The sequence below is a fragment of the Pelodiscus sinensis genome, chromosome 27 (assembly GCF_049634645.1).
Source record: "Pelodiscus sinensis isolate JC-2024 chromosome 27, ASM4963464v1, whole genome shotgun sequence".
Taxonomy (NCBI): domain Eukaryota; kingdom Metazoa; phylum Chordata; order Testudines; family Trionychidae; genus Pelodiscus; species Pelodiscus sinensis.
Genome location: NC_134737.1, coordinates 12,797,622 through 12,819,395, shown reverse-complemented (window position 1 = coordinate 12,819,395; position 21,774 = coordinate 12,797,622). Strand labels below are relative to the sequence as shown.

At 45.4% G+C, this 21,774-nt stretch overlaps 1 protein-coding gene across 4 annotated transcripts in view; it reads left to right on the top strand.

Annotated features, from left to right (window-relative positions):
• Positions 1 to 21,774, top strand: part of SRPK1 (SRSF protein kinase 1) — a 45,944-nt gene that overhangs the window by 10,743 nt on the left and 13,427 nt on the right. For all 4 annotated transcript variants that reach the window (XM_075910478.1, XM_075910476.1, XM_075910477.1 and 1 more), the window contains exons 3-11: positions 9,294 to 9,412; positions 13,970 to 14,078; positions 14,478 to 14,565; positions 15,176 to 15,263; positions 16,215 to 16,321; positions 16,998 to 17,163; positions 18,359 to 18,384; positions 19,173 to 19,386; positions 20,500 to 20,928. In XM_075910478.1, coding sequence (XP_075766593.1) covers positions 9,294 to 9,412; positions 13,970 to 14,078; positions 14,478 to 14,565; positions 15,176 to 15,263; positions 16,215 to 16,321; positions 16,998 to 17,163; positions 18,359 to 18,384; positions 19,173 to 19,386; positions 20,500 to 20,928 — 1,346 coding nt within the window. The remainder of the gene's footprint in view (positions 1 to 9,293; positions 9,413 to 13,969; positions 14,079 to 14,477; positions 14,566 to 15,175; positions 15,264 to 16,214; positions 16,322 to 16,997; positions 17,164 to 18,358; positions 18,385 to 19,172; positions 19,387 to 20,499; positions 20,929 to 21,774) is intronic.

Sequence of the window (21,774 nt, the reverse complement as noted above, 5' to 3'; positions counted from 1 at the left end):
CTGATAATCCAGCACCCCCTGGGTCCTAAAGGTGCCGGATTATCGGAAGTTTTCTGTACATAGTTAGGGTGAAACAGGAGGTAACTTGTACAAGCCATTTAAATTGTAACTGTCCACAAGGTGGCCATTTCTTGCTTTTTACAAATAATTTGAATCTTTTTAACTACCTTTTCCCCCAGGGCTTGCTTTTTAACTTTTCGACTAGGATATATAAAATGGGGTGTAAAAGCTTAACTGATAAGCATCATCCTAAATGAGGAATGCTCTCCTCCTGCCAGTGCTCCAGCCCCGGTGCCTGCCACGGACAGGGGCTGCTCATCTGGGCTAGAGCAGGGATGCAGGGAACTGGTGCTGGTCTCTGCTGGGTTGTGCAGGAGTGGCCTTTGGGGAAGGTGCAGGGAACCAGAGGGGGTGGGCAGCTCAGCTGGATTTCAGGGGAGGGAGGTACAAAGATGTCTAGAGGGGAGGGGACGGCAGCAGGAGGCCTGAAATGACCTCCCCTGGTCCAAAAAAATCCTTCATTTGGGACCAGTCAAGTCCAGAGGGTGCCAGACCAGGGAGGTCCAACCCTTACCCAAGTCCCCTCCTTGCACCCTCCCTCCTAGCCAGACACCCTACCCCCATCCACTTCTGCTCCCTCCCCCTGGCCAGACACCCTACTCCCGCCCAAACTTAGCAACCTCCCTCCCGTCTGACCTCCACCTCCCTCCCACATCCTGCATCCCATTCCTATCCCACTCATTGGCAGCCTTCTCACACACACTGAACCCCTTATTTTTGTCCCCACCTTAGAACCTAAGGGGGTCCATAATATTCCTCAGAAAAGCAAATCTAGCCTGTGGGAAGCCCTGAACCTCAGTCCTCCCTGTCCTTTTCCCTCATCCTGTGGAGTGCCAGAGGAGTGATGTCTCAGCTGGGAGCCACTCAGTGAGGGTTGGGGTTTTGGGAGGAGTTTTTGTTTCTACTGTGTGCGGTCCCCATCTGATTTTTCTGTGGTTAAGGGATCCCTGACCCAAAAAAGGTTGCGTACCCCTGCCATAAATAAAGAAAACATTGAAGCCTTTTGTATTGGACATAAATTAATATTTTACTTTATTTAAAATGAAGTTTGATAAAGTAACATGAGAAAGTTAAAACATTTAATCTGTTTAATAATTGAAATTAAAGCATTTTCCCTAGCTGCAGAACTAGCAAAATGGCTTGGGCACAATTGTGTAATTCAAGGTGAGTTTCCATTAGCGACTGGTTGTCCGCAAAAAGGTTTATACGGGGTCCATGGGACAAAAAGTTTGAGAACCACTGAAATAGAGGCACCTTCAGCCTCTCCCCCCAAGAGGCCGCTGTAGGCTACCTGCTGCTTCACAAGAGCCCACCGGGAGATCAGGTCTGTTACCACGGTGGTGAAATCACCATGTTGCTCCAGTGTGGATGATGGACAGACTCTTTGAGTCTTCCTCATTCAAACAGTCGATTTAAACAGCATGGTAAGAAAGATGCCACATGAAAACACTTGGTGCATCCACAGAGAGGCAGAATGTATGGTATCTCTCCAGAGAGAGTTGTCATGATTTGTGTCTCTGGGCGAATAAGACCTTTGAGCTTTCTGAAGAGGTGAGATGTTTTGATTTCCTGTTTCGAGGGATTTGTTCTTTTGTCTTTGGGCTGCACGTTGCTTTGACCTGAATGGAGTTAACTGTGACGACACATTTCTGAGGTATTCTGACACACAGTGAACCTGTGCTGAAGACCCCACATTCAGTGAGAGAAAGTGCTGCTGTCAGAAGTAAATTCAAAGTCTCTCCAATTTTCTTCAGAGATCGCTTCTACCAGGCAGTGGGGCTTTTACTAATTGGTCCCTTATATAAGAGTGACTAAATGTTATCTGGATCTTTTTGGGTCATATCAACAGATTGCTTTGGGCTCAATCCTAGCTTAAAATTTAAATTGGATCAGGCCCTTTGTAAGCAGTTTGGGAAGTGGTCTCACTTGGCAATTATTTGGTATTTACATAATATATGCATTGCCATCATGGTATTGACATATACATTTCTCAGTAGCTTTACATATAAAAGAGCCCAGCCCCATTGGCATCTATGGGCAATGTAAGCAGTGGTGGTGAGGATTAGTGACGTGGTTTTCTCCACCCTGTAGTTGTCATGGTTAGTTCACTGTTGTCATTCTGGCTTGTGGAAATGGAGGACACTTGATAATTTTGCCGTAACTTCAAAAAATGCAGTTGCAGTCCATCTCCTTAGGGATGTAAGTTCCCATTCATCAGTTAACCAGTTAATATTGGGTCACTCCAGGGCTGCCTCTGGCGCCCAGTTATCCAGCCAGTTATGCACCCACCTTATAGTAGCCCCATCTAAGTTGTATTTGCCTAGTTTATTGATAAGAATATCACGTGAAACCGTATCAAATGCCTTACTAAAGTTTAGGTATACCTCATCCACCGCTTCTCCTTTATCCACAAGACTCGTTATCCGATCAAAGAAAGCTATCAGATTGGTTTGACAGGATTTGTTCTTTACAAATCTATGCTGGCTGTTGCCTATCACCTTACTGCCTTTCCCAGTGTTTGCAGATGATTTCCTTAGCTACCTTTATTAGACATAAAACCCTACAGAGCTAAAAGGGGAATAACACTCAATTGTAACAAAAAGAGCCATCTTAAGAGCTGGTTTCCCCCCAGTACCATCTCCGTGGGGGGCAGAGGAAACAGAGGCACAGGTTCCACTGCAGGTGCTTCTGCTTTTGAAAGGTCCCTGGTCGCCCCATGCTCCCTGTGGTGTCCCCCCCCCCCCCTCCCACTGCCTCAACGAGCCTGTGCTGGGGGGAGCCGGCTTAAAAGCAGAGTTCCCCTGCGCACGGGGCGGCTCCTCCGGCACCATCCTCTGTTCACAGCAGCCAGGGATGTTTGCTGCAAACAGAGGCCGCTGGACTTAGCGAAGCCAGGACCAAGCAGTCATGGCTCACGCGAACACTGCACCTGTGCATTTTAAATGCAGTAACCATCTGCCTGTGCTACAACTTTGCATACGGCTCCCTGCAAGACTGGAGCATCAGCTTCCTAGATGGGGAGTGTCATGGGGAAGCAGAACAAAAAAAAATGTCAGGGTGCGCTGCTCTTTTCTTTCCCTCCACATGAGGGAAACAAGCAGCCAAAATGGCTCCATGCTCATTGTCCATTTTCATCCCTCTTGGAAACATTTTCCTGGAAGCTTCCCCTATGAATTCTTAGAGGTTTCTGGGAAATGGGAGTAGCAGGTGTTACATGTTTTTACGCTGCATGGCAAGCACCAAGTGACCCCCTGACCCTTTCATGCCCAGATCCCCACCCCCTCACTCACTCCACCTGGCCAGACAGCCCCTGCCTCCCTGGCCAAAATCCCCCCCCCCCCCCACAAGCCCCTTGACCAGAATCCCCTCCTCTTCCCCTCCCTTGCTGCCTCTTTCTTTTGAGGAAGCATGGGCCGGGGGGAGGGAGGAGGGCTTTCACATCTCTAGCCAGTGGCCAATCAATTCTAGTGCTTCTACTGTTGCTTGCATCAACGGAGTAGCAGCAAGAGCAGAATAAGGCTATGTCTATACTGGGAAGGTTTGGCGCGACAAGTGCTATCAACATGTAAAAGTTGCCAAAAGTGGAAACCAGTCACGCTGGTTTTTTGTTCTCTCATTGTCGGCCACATTGCTTTGCTACATCTGTCTACAGGGTGCTTGCAACGTGGGCAAGGATCGCACAGTGCAGTGTTGTGAAAAGGCAGAGCTGATCCCTGCACATCTTGGAATTCCCTTGTAGCTCTGTGAGCTCTCCATGCTAAGGAATGTCAAAGCAGCTCAGCTGTCCCTCCAGCCCTCCCACTGCAGCAGCAGTTTTCCTGCTGCTATGTTCCAAGCAGGGCAGAACAGGAACATTCCAGTGATTTGTTCTTCGGTCCCCAAATGGAGCAGCTCACTCAGCTGTCAGATACTTCAGGGAGCTTTGAAAAGGGAGGGGGCACATGCCTGGAAGGCAGCGGGGATCACAAAACATGGAGCACATCAGGGCAGACATTGTGGGATACTGGCAGAAGCCAGTTCTCTGAACAAACACACTGGCTTTTGGTCAATAATAAAGGGAAGGGAAAAGAGAAAAGTTTCTTATAGGGGTAGAAGTTTTTTGTTGCCAAAACTTTTTCCCTACAAAAGTGACATTTCATGAAGAAGTGGGTTGTGCCCACGAAAGCTACATGTTCTGTTAGTCTCTAAGGTGCTGCAAGACTGTTTGTTGTTTTTCCAGTTACAGACTATGTTGGCTACCCCTCTGAAGCTTTCTCTCTGTCACCAAAAGCCAGTTTTTGGTGACAAAATGTGCCAATGTAGATAAGGCCTAAGAAAGGGCTCCATACAGGCAGGGTGTCGGATATTCTAGTTGCCTTTATCTTCTCTTTAAATCTCTGTTTTGGTTAGTTTAAGCAGTTGGAGAGCAAGTGAAGGGATATCTCTTGGCCTTCTCTCACCAGAAGACCAAGCCTGAATTCCCATTCTAGTAGATTTCCATCAAAAGCTAAGGAGACAGAACTTTTGTGTTTCCAGTGTTGAATATAAATTGAATATTGATAAATGCCCAATCATTCTGTCCTTACTGTGTGAAAATCTTCCATTAATTTGAGATTTGCCTCAGTAAGAACTAGACAATACCATAGTTTATCATTGTCTATTGAAATATTAATTGCCCAAAATCTCTGAAAGTGTACATTGTCACACTGCTGCTGATCTGTTTTCCCTTGAGTTCTGGGAAGATAAAGATGTGCCAAAAATCTAATATATAAAGGAGAATGTTTGTATGTTTGTGCGCTAATAACTTAGGCACTATAAGAGCTACCGCAAACAAACTGTGCATGGGGTAACCTTTCCTCCAGGAGATGATTTTAAAGTACTTTTGGCAGTACGGGGAGAAGTGGCTTCCCGGGGGAAGTGGAGGCACGAGGGGAGGGGCAGCGTTCTGAGTGGCAGCTGCCCGACTCGCCTCTCCCAGGCCGTTCTACTGCGCAAGCGCCTCTGGGGCGGGAGAGCCCCCTTCTCCCTCCCGCCCGTGATGTCATTCGGCCCAGGCCCCTTCCCTCCGGCAGCAGCCAAGGGTTGCCGAGTGGCAAGCTGGAGCGCGCGGCTGCCACTAGGGGACGGTTGCAGGCACAGCGGGGAGGCGACGGCAGCACTGGGAGCGGCCCGGGGTCCGGCACAGCTTCCTGGTCACATGGCAGGGAGCCTGGCACCTGCACAGCGCAGCCCGTGGGAGAGGGGAGTCCCTGGCGCGGCCCCGTGGTGCAGCAGGTAATGGGGCGAAAGTTTTGGCGTGGGCGGTGGGGTCGTTGCTCCCTGCAGTCCTGGGCGTATGCTTGCCCACTCTAGGTCCCTTGCTCGCCCCCTCCTGCCTGCCCCGAGCAATGCCGGGTAATTCCAGCTAGTATCTAGAAATACCTTTTTTGGCATCCAAGAAAGATGCTGAACACCTTGCATTAGTGAAACAATTTAATTAATATGCTTACATCTTTTTGTGATTTAACAAAGAATGAGAAGTTCTTTTTGTCACCACAGCACTTGGTGTTTAAAATAAAAGTAAGAAACATTTCTAGAAGTTAACACCCTCCATTTCCCACTTTATTATCCTGGGGTTTTTATTTCAAAAGGTTTAGACTATGGAAGCTGTGAATCTAGCGTATTGTTGAATATGCAGTACTATAGCCATGTCTATCCCAGGATGATAGACAGGGTGGGTGAGGTAATATATGTGATTGAGCCAACAACTTTTGTTGGTGAAAGAGACAAACTTTCAAGCTTCCACAGAGTTATTCTTCATCTCTGTATAAGCTCAAAAGCTTTTCTTTCTCTCTCTCTCTAACAGAAGTTGGTTGATGAAAAGGCTGTTGAATGGGGAGATAGATAAATTCAGTTCAGAAAGATAAAACTGAAAATCTGACTGAATTCAGCATTTCCTCAGGGGAAGACTGTAGAAGCAAGTAAATATAAAAGAGGTGTGGTGAATCTGTTTTAACCTAGGGAATGATTAAATCTGCAGAAAGGTTAGCTGAGAGCAGCCCTGTCAGTGTTGCTGCAAGGCCCTTTACCTGCAATGCAGTGCTATGCATCTGCAGCTAGGTGGTGGAGACAAATCCTTTTTCTCCCTCCCTGTCACACACAGCTTGGCTGCTTTCAAAAGCCAACACTGTTCAGGCAGCAGAGGTGCACACGCTGCTGCTGCTGGTAGTTGTTTTTTTAATGGCTCTTTCGAAAACTGTTTGTCCATCTTCAGGGGTATCTTTATCAATGGGAGTCCGTGCTTCGTGCAGGTAGGCTTTCCTTTGTCTCCAGCGAACTGCTGCTTTTCTTAAGGGTCTTCCTTAGAAGAAAGGACTTTTGGGTTCCTAGATGAAGACTTTGGTAGATGAAAGCTGTCTCACGTTTGCTTTAGAATACTGCAACTTGACGTCATCTTTTCTTCTTCCTTAAAATATTACCTGATCATGTGATTGCAGAGGAATGATGCAAATCTAGTTAAATCTTCTGATTAATTAGGAGGTAGAAGGAACAGATATAAAATTTTTCATCTGAATGCATTTTATTGTAGCAGTGAACATGGTAGTTATAAAAATTGCAATCTATAAATTCTGCTGAGTAGCTATAAATCACCCAGATGTTGCTTCTTTTGAAGCATCTGTTAGCATTTTTGCAATACTGACAGCTATCTGCTTCTTACGCCAGCATGTTATATAGGCAATGGAGTAGTTGTTGTCTCCAGCAACCCCTCTCTGCCTCTTTGTAGGCTATACTGTTCGAGTGAATGATGCAGACAGGGTGGATGTTATGAGGTTTTTGTGTGTGAATATTTGGGGGTTTGGTTTGACTCAATTCTTGTTCCCTATTTAGTGGAGAGTTTAATCTTAAGTACTTGAACCATATTAGTATACCCTTTTGATCTGGCTCTGCAGTTGGCATTTTACAAGTCAGACTATTACAGGGAGTCTGCCTTCAAATGAATTTGAATAGTAGAGCAAAGGTGATTTGGAGGAGAGCTTAATTTTTAATGGTACTATGAAGATTTTTCTGAGAGAGACTAATAGGGGGGAAAAAACTAACTGTAGTGTGAAACTGTGATGTCTTGTGAGACTGAATCTGAGAGCTGTGGGATAGTGAGATGCAAAACTGTAGGGTGCATCAATCACCAGATAGTCAATAGCATGACTTAGTGGCTCCAGTTAGGAGGGCGGAGGTCGTAAATTTCCAGCATGGCCTGAGTGGTTTCTGATAACATCCTTGATGCAGGAAGAACATTGCAAAGTACCTCAGAGGTTTCAAGCATTTTGATGTAGACCTTTTAAGATGGCTCTTTTTGTGGCCCCACTTTCTCATCTCATTCCACACCTTCTCTGAAGCAGCTATTTAGTACTTGGTTACAGGAAGAAGAAAAATCTTGGCGGCATTGAGGACACTGAATGAAAATTAACTCTGAATGAGGTGGGTGTGACTGTTGGATTTAAATTCCCTTGTCTGCTCTTTTTCCCCTCCGTAGGTGTATAGAGGATATTTATTAGCACCCCCTTTTTTAATTGCTTCAAGCTCACAAAGCTCTCCTCATAGCACATCTGGACTACTGAAACATCTTTTTCTCTGGCCTTGACTGTGCAGTCTTGCCCCATTTGCAAGGCTGCGGCAGAGACAATTTTCCTAGCCTGTTGGTATGGTCATCTTATCCGTCTTTGTATCCTTCCACTGGCTCCCCCTTCTCTAGCACATGAAACGTAAGCAACTTCTCTTCACAGCCTATCCCTATTCCACTTGTCATGTATCATTCTGTATCGAGAAATTCGCTTCCCCTTTAACTAGCTCAGGATGCCAGCCTCCATCCCAGCCACTTGTGAAGTTTTCAGAGACACCCTTCAGAGAAGCAACATCCTTAAAAGCCCTTCAGTGTTCTTAATCCCTCCTTAAATCTCCACTTTGCTATAGCTACAAAAATATTTGAGGACAAGCTAGACTGCTAGTTCTACTGACCAATATTGTTTCCTTGTACTCCCCCCTATCTCTGTATCCATCCCTGTCTTGTCTTGGGGCAGGACCCACCTTTTTCTTCAGTGTTTATATAGCACCTACCGTAGGGATGATCTGTTTCTACTGTGTACAGTACTTAGCACAACGGGTGGCCATTCTTGGTTAGTCTTTTAGTACTACCAAAAGCAACATAATTGATGTAGAGACTGCATGTTTTCTTATGCATTAATATACAAGATGTGAATTTCCTACAAAAAGATTGCTAGGATAACTCTGAAGGAGATTGATTAGCTCTGTAGGGTTTTATGTCTAATAAAGGTTTGATTTGCTTTGAAACAGCTAGTTTTATTGTGTGGCTTTGAAACTGTCATACACTCAATTTTTAACTTTACTATTTGGGGGATTTAAACATCCCCTTATCGCAGTGGAAGCCAAAATGTTTTGCTGATGCATGTGAACGAGATAACACTGACCAACTTAACTGTGTTCCTGCAATCAACCTAGTACAGCATATATAATTAAAAGGTTGTGACATTTTCATCTGTAGACATAGCAGTTTTTAGCGAAAGGAAGGATTTATTAAATGTCTTTCATCTTCTGTATTGGACTATAAAAGGTACAGGTTTTAAAATGGCAGCCCCTTATTTTTTTTAAAAGATCAAGTTTTAACTCCTTTTTCCTTATAAGGGATCCTTTCAGCTCCTAAGATATGTTTTACACCAACCCTTTCTCCAAGCAGATGGGGAAAGGGCTGAAGTGTCCAATAAATGTCACTGAATCCTCTTACTCGGGGACAGTTTCATATAATAGGCATGACATCAGTCTCAAATGAGTGAAAAATGTTAGTTAATGTTCAATTTCAAGATAAGTAGAGCGCCAACATATAAATTGCTACATCTCACTAACTTGAAATCTTTAGTATAAAAAGAAACTGGAAGAACTCCTGAGGGCAGTAACTTATCTCAAGGGGATCAACTGAGTCTTTTAATTCACTGTAAAAATTATGCACACTTCTTGTTCTGATTATGAAAAATGCCTCTAGAAAATAATCAGTTGCATTTCTCAGGTATGAAGGGCTGCTATGTACATGTCACTTGGCATTTTTAACCTGGGGATAAAGGCTTTTAAATGTGAGTAGGTTTTCTGAAGGCCACTTACTATCATTCTTCTCTCCTTTCCCCTCCCAGTCTGACCTGAAAGAAAGTGAAAGCTGTTGAATTAAAACCTAATGTGTCTTCACCTTTTATGTTCATGCTCTTTCTCAGGCCTGAAACTCAAAATCGAGGCCCTACTACTCATTCAGAGAACGATCTTCCTGAACAAGAGGAGGAGATCCTGGGGTCAGATGATGATGAACAGGAGGATCCAAATGATTATTGTAAAGGTGAGAGCTTGCCTCTTTACATTGTGCCAGTATAGTTTGGTGTCCTTTTCTCCCCCTTCACGCTGTGGGCATTAAGACTGTAGTGTCTAATCTGGTCAGCTCTACAACTATAGACCTGTGTTGGTATAACTGTGACTCCAGGGTGTTAAAATCCACATCCAGTCAGTGACATAGTTGCAGCAGACTAATCCCCAGGTGGGGATTAATCCTCAGCTGGGCGGGCGGGGGAGCGGACTGTGCCGGGGTCTCAGGCGCTGGGCAAGCGGTATCTCCTCCCAGGAGGGCAGGAAGCTCCGCAAGGCCGGGCTGGCGGCAGTGCCCTAGGGCACCCCAAGCACCACCCTCCCTTTGCCCCTCCAACTGCAGCCACCACCCCGGTTCTATGCTCCGGGGACCCGGCAGCGGGTCGCGTGTTGCCTCCGCCACTCCCCGGGGGGCAGATCCCTGGGGAACTCATGGCCAGCTGAGCCCGAGGCGGACCCTGGGAGCAGCTGACACTGCCCGGAGCCACGAATCACCCGGCCAGGCCACGCCTCGGGGCTGCCCGTGCAGAGCTCCCAGCACCCCGGAGCCAGGCACAGGCTCCGAGCAGTAGGGCGCAGGGCTCCCTGCCTGCCTGCTCCTCCTGCAGGCCGGAATGCACAGTGGAACAGTGCCCCAGGCCGGGCTCTGCCAGTGCCTCAGCTCCCTGCCACGGCTCCCTCCACCTACTCCCACCCCACCACTAGGGCCACGCGAGCAGCGCACCTCCCTGGGGGCAAACACATGCCAACGGGAGGGGGCAGCGCTGGGAAATGTGGATAGCCTCTACAGCCAGTTTCTTCCGCCCACTGGGACCTGAGAACAAGAGTGAGTGTGGAGTGCTGCTCCCTCCTGCCCCCAGTCCCACTCCACTCATGCCTCTGGGGGGGGGGGCAGGAGGGGGAAGGGAGGTGGCAAAAACATTCTTTGCTTGGGGTATTCTATAACAGCCTTTATGATCTAAGGTTTAAGATTTTGCCACTGTTATTTTTAGTAAAAGGCACAGATAGTTTGCTAAAAGTAACTGGGATAAAATGGAGAGAGTTGTCCCAGCACCCAGGGCTCCTGCGACTCCAGGAGTACCCCGGAGGCTCCTGCTCCATGGCTGAAACAGAAAATGTCTCCGATTCTGTGACTTAACCTTAGTTAAGGACTTAGTTCGGATTAATTTCTGACTGCCACGCGTGTAGCAGTCAGTTCAAACTAAGGGGATTTAAAATGACGCCCGCCCGGGAACATGCAAATGAAGCCTGGGATATTTAAATCCCGGGCTTCATTTGCAAGTTCGAATGCCTACATTAGCCTCCCTAGTTCGAACTAGGGGGCTAGTGTAGACATACCCTTAGATACAACCACATCTGCTCCAATCCCAGTGACAGAGACCATAAACTTCAAGATCTCTACCAAGTATTTGTAAAACTCAATTACCCAGCAGGGGAAATAAAAAAAAAACAAATTGAAAGGGCCAGATGAATACCCAGAAACCATCTACTTCTAGATAGGCCCAAGAAAACCAACAATAGAACACCACTTGTCATCAACTATAGCCCCCAACTTAAACCCCTCCAAAGCATTATCAATAACCTACAACCTATACTGGAACAGGATACTACACTCCGAGAGGCTCTGGGTGACGGACCTATGCTCTCCTATAGACAACCACCTAACCTCAGGAAGATTTACTAACAACCACAGGGCATACATACCACATTAAAACTAACTCTGGAACTTTCCCTTGCAACAAACCCTGTTGCCAACTTTGTCCACATATTTACTCTGGAGACACCATCACTGGACCTAACCATGTCAGTTATATGATTAAGGGCTCATATTCCTGTACATCCAGCAGTGTGATATATGCTATCATGTGCCAGCAATGTCCCTCTGCGATGTATATTGGATAAACTGCTCAGTCATTTCACCGAAGAATTAATGCCCACAAATCAGGCATCTCCACAAAGAAAAAACTGTTAGTCAACATTTTTAATCTAACTGGCCATTTCCTTAAAGACCTGAAAACATGCTTCTTACTTCAAAGAAACTTTAACACCTGATTACAGAGGGAGACTTCAGAAATTGTATTTATGCTTAAATTCCACAGGTTGCAATTGGACCTTAATAAAGATGCTAATTACGTTACACATTACAAAGACAGCCTCCCCACCTTTTGATATTCGTAGTAACTCCAGATTAGCCACTTACTGACTTACAATAAGCTATTTTCTCTTTCCTTGTCTCTTCCTTGCCCCTTCCTCCCTCACCTTCTGTTCTAGTAGCTGATTTGTTAGTTTATAATCTGTTTACTTTCTTCATTGTATTCCTTTGTTATATATGGTTATGCCAATTCACTTTCAGACTATGATCTGGCAAAGCCTCAGAAGCGCGGGTTTGCTCCCGGTGCCCCTGGTCTGCTGGGGACCGTCTCCAGCAAACCAGGGGCACCGGGAGCAAAGCGGTCCGGCGCCAGAGCAAAGCCTCAGAGGCGAGGCACCCCCCCCCCCGCTGCCGCTTTGCTCCTTGTGTCCCTGGTCTGCTGGGGGGGTGCAGCTAGTGTGCCCCCCCCAGCAGACCAGGCTTTTGTTGTGGACCCTGGGGCAGAGCAGCTGGGGCGCTGCCGGTTGGTCCCGCAGCGCCGCTCTGGGCACTACTGGACCAACTCGGCAGCACCCCAACTGCTCTGCCCCAGGCGTCCTGATTCAGCCGCTGCTGGTCAGTTTCAGCAGCAGCTGAATCAGGACTCCTGGGGCAGAGCAGCTGGGGTGCTTCTGGGTTGGTCCAGTAGCGCCGAGGAGCGGTGCTACTGGAGCAACCCAGCAGCACCCCAGCTGCTCTGCCCCAGACGTCCCCAAGTCAGCCGTTGCTGAAACTGACCAGCGCTAACTACAGGAAGCCGGAGGCACAGTTGCTCTGCCAAGGGCTTCCTGGAATCAGCTGCTGATCAGTTTCAGCAGCAGCTGACTTGAGGTTCTTAAGTTGAATCTGTATGTAAGTCAGAACTGGCGGTCAGTTTCAGCAGCGGCTGAATCTGGACGCCAGTTCCGACTTACATACAGATTCAACTTAAGAACAAACCTACAGTCCCTATCTTGTACGTAACCCGGGGACTGCCTTATCTGATTTGTGTCCATTAATCCTTTGTCATAGAGACTGTCCAGGGGGGCATTTCTGGCACTTGAGGGCATATATCACATTAGTGGATGTGCAGTTGTATGAGCCTCTGATGGAAGCTTATGAGGTGAGGTGGTGGCTTAAGAGGTTAGGTCCTGTGATGTCACTTGTGTAGATGTGTGGACAGAATTGGCACTGGGGTTTATTGCAGGGGTAGCTTCTTGAGTGAGTATGATGGAGGTGTGCTGCATGGTTTCTGGAAAGAATTAGTTTCAGGTTAGGGGGTTGTCTGTAAGCAAGGATTGGCCTGTTCCCCAAGCCCGTGAGTGAGGGGTCATTTTCCAGGACAGGCTGTAGATTGTTAATGATGCCCTGGAGAGGTTTAAGTTGGGGGCTGTAGGTGATCACCAGTGGTGTTCTGTTGTTTTGTTTGTTGAGCCAATCTTGAAGAAGCTGATGCCCGGGTACTTGTCTGGCTCTCTCAATTTGCTTTTTCACTTCTTTTTTCCACCATTGTGTGGAATGTTGGTGTAAACAGCTTCTACATTCATGGTGACCAGGATGGTGTTTTCAGAAAGATTACTGATGTTCTGTAGTTTCCTCAGGAAGTTGGTGGTGTCTCAAAGTTGTAATAGTATGTTGTAATGGTTACAGAGATCCTTCTGCCCCTCTCCCCTCCAGCCTTCCTTAGTTCCCCAATCCATAGCTTTTCATTTATCTGCATATTTCAGTGATGCTACTTTATTCTCCCATACTGCACTGCCTAAACATCAGGAGGGAGGACATCTGGAATACAGGAAAAGACAACGTCCTTGCTTTCAGTTCTGGTGTCTGATGCTACAGCTCCCTCTAGCAATCAAGAGGAGCAATTTCAGGGACCTATCTACACCTGGAATGAATCCTCCTCATTTTACTGATAAGCATGGTACACGTGCTGTCCAACCTACCCAGGAGCTGTGTGTGGCTAGAGCATGCTCAGTGCATCTGAAAGCTTCAGAAACGTTAGCTGATAAGTTCTTAAACTTCTGCTGAGCGTTGACAAAACAGTTTTCAGAGGCTTATCTTTTGGTCCAGTTCAGAAATTTTTTTCCAACTGAGATAGAAAGACATTCATCTCTTATACCAGCATGACCACTCCCTTTCTTTGCTTTAAAAAAAAAAGTACCTTCATATATAATCATTGAAGTTCAGCTTTAATTGGGACATATTTATTTTCATATAAACTTAGGTTTTTTACAAAATACCAAGGAAGAAGCAGTGAGACTATTCACATGGAGAAAACACTCATGTGCCTATTATGTTTAACCAGCCTATCAAAATGTATTGTGTGAGTGAATTTTTCCTAAGCTTGAGTTCTTGTTCCACCTGTCTGTTCTTTGACTTCCATGTGATGGTTTGAACTGACAACTTCCCATTTGCTTTTTCCAGGTGGTTATCATCTTGTGAAAATAGGAGATCTATTCAATGGGCGATACCATGTGATTCGGAAGCTTGGATGGGGACACTTTTCCACGGTTTGGCTATCTTGGGACATTCAGTAAGGTTTTTGTTCTTTTGCTGGCATTTTTGCCAAGAATCTAGAATAGATGGCCTGTGCACAGATTCTTACTATCTTTCATGGACTGTGCATACGTCATAAAAGATTATTGCAGTAGTATGGGCACAAGTATTCATATTTATATTGCATGCATGTTAGTGGACAGAATGGCCACTCAAGCTATAGTTTGTCCTAAATATGTAGGGCAAAGGAAACTAATTGGGTTTTATAGGCACTCTAGAGACAGTTTTCTCATGAGTAAATTAGCACTTATCTTCCATGTTATTAAGAAAGCAATCCTTTAATAACCAGGTCTTGGATGCAAGTGAAACAAGCGAATTCTAGAGACTACCTCTTTGAATAGGTCAACTTATCACTAACTTGTTATGTCTGTTTTAGGGGGAAAAGGTTTGTCGCTATGAAAGTAGTGAAGAGTGCTGAGCATTACACAGAAACAGCACTGGATGAAATCAAACTGCTGAAATCAGTGAGTGTCTGAAGGCAGAAAGCTGTTTTCAGCTTTCTCCATTTTCAGAGTTAATACCCCATTCCATTTGGAAGATAGATTCTTGTACTTAGGGGTCACCTCTGGGTTCCACAGTACATGAGAGGGGTAAGTTACAGACCCAAGCAACCAGTTGAGTCTTTGGATGGGTTCTATCTTTGATCTAAAAATGGATAAGAATAAGTAAAGCTGACAAACTGACTTATAGAACACCATTCAACACGTTTTAATCTCTTTTCCAAGGTGGCACTTATCTCATCCATGGGAACTGCTCATAACCAATATGGATGGTAGCTTCTGATCATCATACAATAATTGAGACTCCTTGCCCCCTAATCTCTACTTTACGTCACGTAGAGCTAGTGTTTTTGTTTTTCGTGCAAGTTTTATTGGTCTGATGATAAAATGTTCATGTTACATGCTGTTTAATGGATTGTTGGGAAGGTTGAAGGAGGTATACACCATTCTAGGTACTACTAGCACTGCTTAGCACAGCTCCTGCTTTCCCCCTTTCCTGTTACACCCCACTGATGTCTAGTCTAGGAGTTCTGTTCAATGATTTATCTCATGTTACTTGTCTTCCTCCATGCAGGTCCGTAACACTGACCCCAACGATCCAAATAGAGAGATGGTGGTTCAGTTACTAGACGACTTCAAGATCTCAGGAGTCAATGGCTCCCGTATCCTTTTATAGACTATATGACAAGGCACAGAATTGAGTTTGTGTGGGAGTTTCCTATGCAGCTCTCTTGCCAGCGGGGGGTGACCAATGTCTCTTTCAGCTGTTTTACTGTCCAAACCAAATCTCCAATAAAACAGTCCCCTCCTAGTGGGCCTTATAGTTGCATGCAGAGCATAGGCCTAGAATAATCTATCCGCAACTCTGTGACCATATACATAGGGTGAAAAGGACAGTCCTGCTGAGTCGTGCTGTAATCTTTAAGGTAGCATGACTGAACTTGATTAGAAATAAATAGCCCAGTATCTTGGGGTTTTCCTCTTTTAACCTTGAACAAGCCATCTGCAGTATTTCATTAAAAACCTGTTTAAAAAAAAAAAAAAGGTATTGTGCAATATCAGAGATTAATCTGATAGTGCTGAGTCTAAATTAGAGGCTTATAATTTAGCAGCACAGATAGGTTTCTAAGTAAGGATGTCTGTTTTGGCAGCCTTACAGGCCCAGTATCGTTTCTAAAGCACAACCTTATGACCTGCTTAGAAACTCTTTAATACTGGATCAAAAAGGTCCTGTGTATCTTTGTAATATCAAGAACAAAGGCAGACTCTGATAAGCGTTCTGCTTGACATGAAGTACTTTACTGGGTTCTTTGTAACTTGTGGTCTAGAAATTTTGTTCCCAGAACTGTCTTTGCACCATATCTCCCTCTGTTGCAGAATGAGTGACTTCCATTTAGGGATGTGAAGGACTAGTCGATGATAAGCAAATGCTTATCAGATAGTCAACATGGTAATTGACTAGTCCGTCTCTCTCCCCCCCCCCCCCCCCTTTTCTGCCTCTACCAGAAAGTGGTACTTCAAAGTAGCAGCGCTGCTTTATTTTCAGTGTTGTGTAAGACTTCCGGGCTCTCTTTGGTTCAGTGTGTCCCTCTTTCTCCTTGACTCTGCTGCAGACATCTGTATGGTGTTTGAAGTTCTAGGGCATCATCTCCTGAAGTGGATCATCAAGTCAAATTATCAGGGCCTTCCACTCCCCTGTGTGAAAAGAATCATCCAACAGGCATGTTCCAACTTTCACTGTAGTAATACCCAGACCCCAGTGAGAACTGTGTTTTGGGACTCTAATTGCTCTTCCATCAAATGAATGAAATGAAAGTTGAAGACATTTATAATAATATATTCACGTAAAATAACTACAGATAAGTGGCTTCAGCAGTCGGTCTCTGCCGTCTGTTTAGCTGCTTTGAATAGTGACTGTGCATAATATAAATCCCTGTATGCTAACAGCAAAAACAGGCTGCCTAGACTTTTCATCCCCTGGTCCCCACCAAATGTTGTTACTCCTGAAGGGAAGGAAGTCCCCTCCTCTTTCCCTCAATGACTAGTTTCCTTTACAGGTTTTTATAAGCTCACTCTTTTGTTGAGTACAGTACCTGTTTATGGGTGATTAGGGGCCTTATACTCTTCTCTCGTACATCACTAAAAGGCAAAAATACTGGTAGGTTGAGGAATAGAGGTGAAGATAGCATTATATTCTTATTACCTAGTTAAAATAGTATACAAAGTTCCTTTTAACTTGTAGTAACTACCCCACGGTAGCCCTGGTGTTTAACTTGAAAATACCTGTTCATTACCTAGATAACTATTGAACTTTGATTATTTTCTCATCCTTTCACATCTGATATACTCAATGTGTGCATCTCATGAATGTTTGTTTTCTTCTCTACTATGCACAGGTTCTGCAGGGTCTGGATTACTTACACACCAAGTGTCGAATCATCCATACAGATATTAAACCTGAGAACATTCTCCTGTGCGTTAATGAGCAATACATCCGCAGGCTGGCCGCAGAAGCAACAGAATGGCAGAGATCTGGGGCACCCCCTCCGTCTGGCTCTGCAGGTGCCTTTACTACGGAAAACTGGCAGAGTCCAAAAAGATTGTAACTGATTTGACAAGGAAAAATTCTCTAGTTCTTGTCTTGGCATTGCCAAGTAAAGGAATAACATTTCAAACCATTTCTATAAAGCCAGTCATAAACTGCAGTACTAGTTATGTGTCCCCACAAGAAACTAGTCAGTCTAAAAACAGCGTACATGGTCATTGACATTTGCTTTTAGTATTACTCTGACATAGACTAGGTGGTAAAATAATCATTTGTAAAGCATTCTGAAAGACTCCTACAGAAAGCACTATATAAATGTCAAATTGGTATTTTCTTAAGCACTGTTTTGAGTGCGTGTGAATGTGTTCTATAAAAACTTACCTCCTTGTAACCTCCAGAAAGCGGAAAATTCCTTTCCTTGTGCAATTCTGTGGACGTATTTTGGCAAACTTTTGATGAAATGACATCAGTACTACACATTTGGCTTCTTGCAGGGCCAGCCTGAAAGGGGATTAAACCAACACAAGCTGTTTCCCTGTTGTGTGAACGCAATATCTGATTTCTATGGCAAAGGCCAGGCTTCATTATTTGAAGTCTACACCTATACTCTCAACACTCTTCCTTAACATCTCCATATGTGCCAGTGCACAGTCCCCAGGACCTGTTGGTCACTGCCAGTCTATACAATATGTAAAGTGCAGGTTTTGGCTGAGGCCAGTTCTGCACAGCTTGGGCCAGCTAAGCTAATAGGCTCCCTCAGAGTTTGTGTGTTCTGGTGCCAGGATCCCAGTTGACAGCTTGGCTTAAGCAAAATGTACAACACATGAAGCAAGTATCCTACCATGCTGTTACACAATTTAAGTCCCTGTTTCCTGGTCACCAGTGAAGTGAGTCTGGCTAATTAGAGCTTGACTCGTCTAATAGAATATGCTGCAGATCATTTCTTTCTGGCAGATGGCTTCTGTCCCTCTTTTGAGGTTTGAAGCTTTCATAATTGGAGGATGCACTTGAGTTCTTTGGGATAAGGAAGCAATCCCTTTTTTTTCTTTCAGTGCAGCTTACATTTCAAGAGTACAGGGAAACACAGTGGGGCTCTGAAAAATGTTCCTGATTTACAGTAGTTAAATCTACTTTTTGCTTGTTATATTTTTTTCCTGTAATGTGATTGCAATCTATAATACAAGTATACTAACTTATTTCTCTCTCTTCCAGTGAGTACTGCACCACAGCCCAAACCAGTAAGTGTAGTAACTTTTTTGTCTGCCTGTAAGTGTAAATGTGTGCTGTCTACATACATTCAGGTGTACAGCTTGTTTAGAATTGTTCTGTGGTTTTGTTCTATAATGCGGTAAGTGGAAGCCTACTTTGAAAACCTAGCAAAAGGAGCTTGAAGTGTTCAGTGCGTGGCTTTTTGGCCAACACTTAGGTGAGCATGTTATAAGTACAGCTATAGGTACAGCTAGTCCTGTTATAGGTACAGCTAGTCACCGAATGATGTCCAGTAACAGTAGTTGTGCAAGATCAGCTTCCCAAGATCACTAGCATTTTCCAGAGCTCAGCTGTGTGCCATTGCAGTGGCCCAAAATGCGGGGGGCGGAGAGGAGCTTTGAAAAGCCAAAGTGATCTTTGGTAATGTCAGTTCTTTTGCAGATTTGAATCTGTTTCATGTACTGCAACAAAGCTGTTCCTATCTAATGGGGGTCTGGCCTGTGAAAGAGAGGCTGCATTATCAGAGTGTATATCTCAAAAATACCACCAGAATTGACGCTTGTCATGGCATTCCCAGTGACATAGGTTATGGTGCTTGAAGTGTGAACTCTGTTCCCTCCTATCAGGGCTGAAGCCCGTTGGCTTGGCAGTAGGTGTAGGCCTTCCTAACTGCTGCATTTGTTCTGTGTATGGGAGAGGACTTTTCAGTCTTCCGGGTTGTCTGAAAAATTCACTAAAAACTAAAACCTGATTAAGTAGGGGTTTTATTGGAATAAATACCAAGTCAGCTGTGAGAGTGTCTGCCATTTCCATGCAGGCTGACAAAATGTCAAAGAATAAGAAAAAAAAATTAAAGAAAAAGCAGAAACGACAGGCGGAGCTTCTGGAGAAGCGAATGCAGGAGATCGAGGAGATGGAGAAGGAGGCAAGCCCTGTACACAAACAGCCTGAAGAGCAGGAAGAAACTCAGAACTCTCTCGAGATGCTCTTAAAAGAGAGCCCACCTGATGAAGGGGTACCAGAAAAGCTGGGTATGCATCTAGAATGTCACGTGGGTTGCACACAAGGGTGTTTAAACAAGCACAGTAACATTCCGTCAGCCACACTGGTAGAGCTGTATTGTACCTCTCTGCAGCATGTGGTGAACAGGCCTCGAATGCTGTCCAAGAGCCTTGAGTGCTGGCTGCTGAACTTTAATTTAATTGCTACCATATTCCACTCATGCTGTAGCTATGCTGTGGATAGTTGTGCCCCTGTAGAGTGACACCTACCATGACAAAAGGCATTTTTCTGTCCCGTAGTAAATCCACCCCCTCAAGAGACTGTAGTAAGATCAACAGAGGAATTCTTCCACTGTCTTACCTGTGCCCTATAGTGGGTTTAGGTCAACCTAACTACACCACACAATGCATGACATTTTTCACAGGCTTGAGCAGTATAGCAAGGGTGACCTAAGTTTTCAGATGCAGTCCTGGTGAGGCTTGTAGTAGCAGGGCCAGGGCCTCAGCATCCCGGTGGTGGTAGTGGGGCAGAGGCAGCCCGCAACCCAGCCAGAGGCAGAGCAGTCTGTGTGTGCTGGCCCAGCAGCGGGACTGGTGCCACAGAGGCCGATTGGGGCTGTGTGCTGGCCTGGCAGCAAGGGGCAGAGCTGCAGCAGCCTGGCTGGCAGTAAGGCAGGGTCGTGGCAGCCCATCAGGGGAAGCCAGTCGGGAGTTGCGGTAGCAGAGCCGGGACCATGACAACTCAGCTGGGCCTGAGGCAGCCTGATCAGGGGTGCATGCCAGCCAGCAGTGGAACTGGTGCTGTCACGGCCCCAGCTGGGAACAGGGCAGCTCAGCCAGGGCTGGTGCTGTGGCAGCAGGGCCAAGGCTGCTGTGCTGGCAGTGCGGCTGGAGCAGCCCTGCCGCCCAGCTGGCAGCGGGGCTGAAGGAGCCAGTGACAGGAAGGGGTGGCAGGGTGAGAGGGCTGGTAGCAGGGCTCCTTTCCTAGTCTGGCAAATTCCTTCATCTGGGACTGTTCAGTGCTGGGCTAGGGAGGTCCAATCTGTAGCTTTTGGGGCTCTTTCAGCGTCTTGCTGTAGGTATTACTCCATGTTTAAGTTTCCCTGTCCCTTTTGAGTTTTCTGATGCTTTTTTTTCTTTTAGATGAAGATGCCCATGTGCAAGAGCAAATTATCCTAATGGAAGGCAGCATGGAAAAGTGCATGCCAGAAATCAACTGCAATGGGATGGTACAAATGACTGCCTTCTCAGACTCCAACCAAGGGTCTGAGACGCTTGAGGAGGACCTTCATAATGCCAATAACTGTGATGAGCACGCCCTAGCAAAGGATGGTTTCCACACTTGTAATTACATCCAGCATAATGGAGATGCAGAGAACCGGTCACAAGAAGAAATGTCGGACTCACGTGTGCCCTTAATTTCTGAGGTTCTCGATTCCATGGTATATCAGCCCACTTCAAGTGAAGAGCAGTCGTTCAATGAGCAGGAGATAAGCCAGTTGCAAGAGAGTATACGGGCAGAAATACCCTCAGAGGATGAGAATGAAAATAATGGCACATCTGAGAATAAAGGTACCAGAGAAACCCTCCCTATTAGGGGATCTGTCCTGTGGAGGCTTTATGTGGGCTGACTTGACTCTACCTGAAGCCATATCCACTCTGAGGATCTGTCTGTGGGGTTACAGCCTTGGATTGATAAGCAGTTGTGCCTTTATGATGGATTCCAGTGTGTGTAAAATGCTATAATGCACACTCATATAATTCATTCTGCCCTTCCCATCTTTAAAAAGCACCAGTAACATTCTTTTCCAAGTATGTTTGTTTATGATCAGGATTATGCCTCAAATGGGAACATTTCCTCAGTTTTCTGACTCTAGTTCAGACATCCTTGCTTTTTAAAATCAAGAACTGGGTGGAAGTATAGGGTAGCACAGTGGAGTTCGTGAACGCAAAGACACAACTGCTTTTTAACCTTGGCGTGCGAGAGATGCCTGGACTAGAGTGAGGGAGAAGAGGACTGGCAGAATATAGGGGAATATAGGAAGGCTTGTACTGACATCCCAATTTTTACGGTGGCAGGACCCAAAAGTAACTTTTCTCACAAAGTATTAAAAGTAGCCGGGCTTTACTTTTCTATCCTGATTTCCTTAAGCGATATTCCATTACAGAATGAAAAATGCATTTCAACAAGAAGTGTAAATGGGCAAAGGAAGTTTTTTTTTTTTTTTGCTGAACTCGTAAAGAGAAAAGACTTCAAGTTGGTTTATAGGGTTGGTTGTAACAAGAGATAACAAACTACAAAACTCATTTGATGTCAAAATCTGTATGATGGAGAAACAAAACTCTTTTGAGACATACCCAAAGGTGTACTTGGTATCATTTAAACTCGATTAAACTACTGTTCATTTGAGTCAGACA